Here is a 5,209-nt window from a genome sequence, read left to right as displayed (position 1 = left end):
TCTTAGCACTGCTTTCATAGTGTCCCATAAGTTTGAGTATGTAGTACATTCATTTTCATTGAATTGTAGGAAGTCTTTAATTTCTTTCTTCATTTCTTCCTTTACCCATTGGTGATTCAGTTGAGGATTATTCAGTTCCCATGAGATTGTAGGCCTTCTGTAATTTTTGTTGTTGTTGAAATCTAAATTTAAACCATGGTGGTCTGATAGACTACAGTATGTTATTCTAACTTTTTTGTATCTATTGAGATTTGCTTTGTGACCGAGTATGTGATTGATTTTAGAGAAAGTTCCATGGGGTGCTACGGATAAGGTATATTCTTTATTGTTATGGTGGAATATTCTGTGGATATCTATTAGGTCCATTTGAGTCATAACATCTGTTAGATCCCTTATTTCTCTGTTAAGTTTCAATGTGGCAGATCTGTACAGTATTGAGAGTGGGATGTTGAAGTCTCCTACTACTAATGTGTGGAGTTTGATGTGCGATTTAAGCTTTATTAATGTTTCCTTTACATATGTTGGTGCCCTTGTATTTGGGGCATAAACATTCAGAATTGAGACTTCATCTTGGTGGATCTTTCTTGTGATGTGTATGTAATGTCCTTCCCAATCTCTTTTGATTGATTTTAGTTTGAAGTCTATGTTGTTAGAATTTAGGATAGCCACTCCAGCTTGCTTCTTAAGTCCATTTGATTGGAAAGTCTTTCCCCAGCCTTTTACTCCGAGGTAATGTCTGTCTTTGCAGTTGAAGTGTGTTTGTTTTATGCAGCAGAAGGATGGATCCTGTTTTCGTACCCATTCTGTTAGCCTGTGTCTTTTTATGGGCAAATTGAGTCCATTGATAGTAAGAGATATTAATGACAAGTTATTGTTAATTCCTGTTATTTTTTTGTTGGTGGTGGCGTTTGTGTGTATGCATTTTCCTTCTTTGAGATTTGCTGCTATCTATTGCCTTTTTTTTGTGGGAGCAGCTAACTTCCTTGGGTTTGAGTTTTTCTTCTAGTACTTTCTATAGGGCTGGATTTGTGGATAGGTATTGTTTAATCTGGTTTTATCATGGAATAATTTTTTTTTCTGTCTATGATCATTGAAAACTTTACTGGGCATAGTATTCTGGGCTGGCATCTGTGATCCCTTAGTGTTTGCAAAAGGTCTGTCTAGGACCTTCTTGCTTTTAGACTCTCCTTTGAGAAGCTGGGTGTAATTCTGATAGGTCTCCCTTCATATGTTACTTGAACTTTTTCCTTTGCAGCTTGTAGATGTAACCTTCATGTTACATAAGAAACACAGAGCCAATTGTAGAGTTAAAAGCCCAAGAGGTCAGAGCAATAGCTAAGAGCTAAAAACCTTAACCTTCACTGCCGCTGCTGTCCTCCTTAGCGAGTGCCCTAAGGTAGCTGCTGTATGATTACCAGATAAATTAAGGGTGATTGTGTGTAAAGAGGCTTTCTTTCTGTAACCTTAAATTCCAATCCTGAAACAATTTCACTGTTAATTTCTTCTGTCTGAATCTGAATTTCTCTACAATTCATTTTAACAGGTTTAACAGGTTTTTCTAAAGCTTTTATTCTGGCACTCAAATTGACTATCTTTTTAAATAGTAAAATAAGGATAAGGAAAGTAATAATGTGCATAATCCCATCAACATTAATCTTCTCATATAGTTGTTTCATTTGCAGACTGCCTAAAATTTTATCAAACAAAGCCCAATTTTCTACCAATGTACACATAAAACCCATTTTTTTTAATGTGGAAAAAAATTTCTCTTTTAAATAGTTTTTTTTTCTTTAAAATATCTGATATCTTAATTGACTTACCAAGTCTGCATAGAACAGTAGAAATCCGAGGGAATTCCAAAACAGCTACCTAGTGTCCAAGGTGTGAATCCAAAGACAGAGAGAGAGAGAGAGAGAGAGAGAGAGAGAGAGAGAGAGAGAGAGCACAAGAAAGCTCAGCCCAGCCACAAGTTCTGGCTAAATGCTTAAATCTAGCCATGTGTTCCTGCTTGAGTCTCTTTAGCTCCAACCAGGTGTGCTGACATTTCAGCCAAAAGCAGCTCTATCTGCAGTTGAGTGTAGCTACTGCAATTAGCGGTAGTTCTGGCAGGCCTTAGTTTTTCATAGCACCGGTGTAGCTACAGTCGGTCAGTCAGCCCTGGGGCCTAGGCCGAGCTTGCCCAAGCTGGGGAGTCGGGTAGTTGGCAGGCCGCCAAGATGCTACAACTGGCTATGTGTATCTCAGGTGTGAGCGGGGACCCAAAAGGCCACAGGCAAGTGGCTTCTTCATGAATTTGTACCACGAACACTGGGCACCAGATGTAGATGAACAGTCTTATTAAATAAGAAACATAGAGTCAAATGCAGAGTTAAAAGCTTAAGAGGTCAGAGCAGTAGCTGAGAGCTGAGACTTAAAACCACCTTCTTACCCTTCCTGCTGCTACTGTCCTTCCCCTCAGAAGGAGACCTACTTCCTGTGTATCTGTCTTTTTATTGACTTTCTGTTCTGCCTTCTCATTGGTTGTAAACCCAACCACATGACCTCCTCATCACTGCCTGTCTATACAGACCTCCAGGTCTTCTATGGTTGGTATTGAGATTAAAGACATGTGTCTCCATCCTGGCTGTATCCTTGAACACACAGAGATCTGTCTGTCATGTGATCTGGATTAAGGGTGTCTGCCACCACTGCCCGGCTTCTGCTATGGCTTGCTATTAGCTCTGATCCCCAGGCAATTTTGTTTATTAAATACAAATAAAATCACTTTTCAGTACAAATAAAATATCACCATATTTCTCCTTTTCTATTTTAATATAAAGAAAAAAGGACAAAAGTTATAATTAATGTAAGAAAAACTATATACAATGTTATGACATTATGATTTTTTCCTGTTACATAAATTAATTTTAATTCATTTTACATTTGTTCAATATGTTAAATAAATATTTTATAAGCTTGTATTTTAACATACTTTATAGTTTTCACTAGTGAATTTTATTAGAATATTATGATTTTTTGCTATTACATAAATTAATTTTAAATCATTTTACATTTGTTCACTGTTAAATAAATATTTTATGTGTTTATGTTCTTTTCCTTATATGTTTTCAATGTTTATTTATATTTTATTCAATTTTTAAATTTTTAAAGATGATAATACAATCACATTCTTTCCTTTTCTATTTCCTTCCCTTCTATATCCTCTCTTCCTGGTTACATTTCAAATTCATGATCTCTTTTCCTTAATTATCACACACACACACACACACACACACACACACACCCATAAATATATAATTACAGCATTCCCAGTCTATTTAGTGTTTCTTGTATATGTATATGATTCAGAGCAACGACTTGATATTGGTAACCAGTTAAAAGGGTCATCCCTGGGGAAGACTAATTCTTTAGCAGTCTGTAGTTCTTTGTTTAGGGGTGAACTCTATGAGATTTCCCCCTTTCAAGTGAGCATATTGATTGGTATTGTCTTTATTCAGGTCTTGTTTAGGCAGTCATATTGTTGAAATATCATGCGTGAAGCTTCCCTTTGATTTCTGGTTCCTACAAACTTTCCTCTTCCTCTTAATAATGTTCCCTGAGCCTTAGGCAAAGGAGTTGATATATATATATATATGTGTGTGTGTGTGTGTGTGTGTGTGTGTGTATCTTGGGGCTAGACACCCCACAATCACTTGTTCTCTGAATTTGAGTGGTTGTGATTTTGTGCAATGGTCTCTCTATTTTGCAAAGAGAAGCTTTTTTTGGTGAGGGGTGAGAGCTACACTTATTTGTAGTAACTGGAATTCACTTAGGAATTGTACTGATTTAGTCAAGTAGTAGTACTGCATTCTCCTCTAGGACGCATGACCTCACTAGCCCCAGCTAATTTCCTAGCTTTCAAGCACCTGGCATGATTTCCCTGCTGTTGAGTGGTCCTAAGTCTAATTAGAGAGCTGTTGGTGGGGTTTCAGCAGCAGTGGTGGAACGTTTGTGTTGGAGAGTTCCAAGGACGAATTTTTAGACAATAACAGATTCTTGAACTGAGCCATGAGTATGGTTGGAAATTGAAAGTGAACAGGAATGGAAGTACACATTTCTGTTCGCAGAAGTCCAGTGGCTTCCACGAGATGAGATGTGGTCTGAAGGATGGTGTGACTATAAGCGACTTCCAGGAAATCAAGCACAGGGATGCTATGACTACAAGCGACTTCCACGAAAACAAGCGCCTCCTTGTTGCCATCCCAGTGATGGCAACCATCGATTAATTAACGTGCCGAAGAGACCGCCTCTGGGAGACAAGAGATCATCTCTGCTAGCCAGACCCGATGAAGGAGGCTACAGTAGATACTACTGTCACGTGGATTACCAAAAAAGTGATGAGGGCCGCTGTTTTTCTCAGAATCCAAGAAGTGGCCCACCCTACCAAAGAGGCCCCTATGGCTACCGATGGTCAAGAGATGAGTATGCCACAAGCCGACAGCCTCAGTACAGGGTCATGAGAAACGGCTTTAGAAGAAGACGTTTGTATTCTTCCCATTATTCAAGACAACGATCTCCCCATAAATGGGGCGCTCCTTTTTTGAGAGAATCACGTGTGGGCGGGCAGGACTCCCTACACAGCAGATTTGGCTCCAGTCTCAGCAGTAGAAGCAGGATGCGCTCCTTCCATCAGTCTCGACATCGATGTAAAGAGAGAGCCATCCAGTTTTTGAAAACATCAAGAGATACTGTGCCTTCAGGTTCTTCATCCAAGGTGTTAAAAAGCCCCAGCCGGCTGACTGAGAAGGAACAGGCTGATGCTGCAAGCAAGTGGGCTAATGAAAATCCCAAGAAGTCAGAAGAAAATCACTTGGCTGAAATGTCCGAGTTTGAGACGGGATCCAAGGCACCGTTATGTATCAACCAGACAGAAGAACCCGAGTCCAACACAACAGCTGGCACAGAATTGTGTGAAGACAGCCAGCTTAGCAGTCGCTCAAAAGTGATTGCATCAAAAATCACGGAGATTGAGAAGGTTTACCGACAAGTCTGTGAAACTTTCGGGATGGTGGTGGAAAGGCTGGTTGAAAAGGATCGTTCCTTAGAAAAATCTATACAGTTTGCAATGAAGCAGACTTTGCATGAAATAGGTGAGCAACATGTTGAAGAACTCAAGCATTTCATTATGGAGTATGATAATTCTACTCCAGATTTTGGAGGCCCTTTTTGA

The 5,209-nt window shown here is 39.2% G+C and overlaps 1 protein-coding gene across 1 annotated transcript; it reads left to right on the top strand.

The window, feature by feature from the left end:
- Window positions 1-4,132: 4,132 nt before the first annotated feature.
- LOC131900156 (periphilin-1-like) lies at window positions 4,133-5,209 on the top strand. The gene has a single exon (XM_059251523.1). The coding sequence runs from the start codon at window positions 4,133-4,135 to the stop codon at window positions 5,207-5,209; it is 1,077 nt and encodes a 358-aa protein (XP_059107506.1).

This window comes from Peromyscus eremicus, chromosome X (genome assembly GCF_949786415.1).
Source record: "Peromyscus eremicus chromosome X, PerEre_H2_v1, whole genome shotgun sequence".
Lineage (NCBI taxonomy): Eukaryota > Metazoa > Chordata > Mammalia > Rodentia > Cricetidae > Peromyscus > Peromyscus eremicus.
This window is presented reverse-complemented; position numbering and strand designations above follow the sequence as displayed.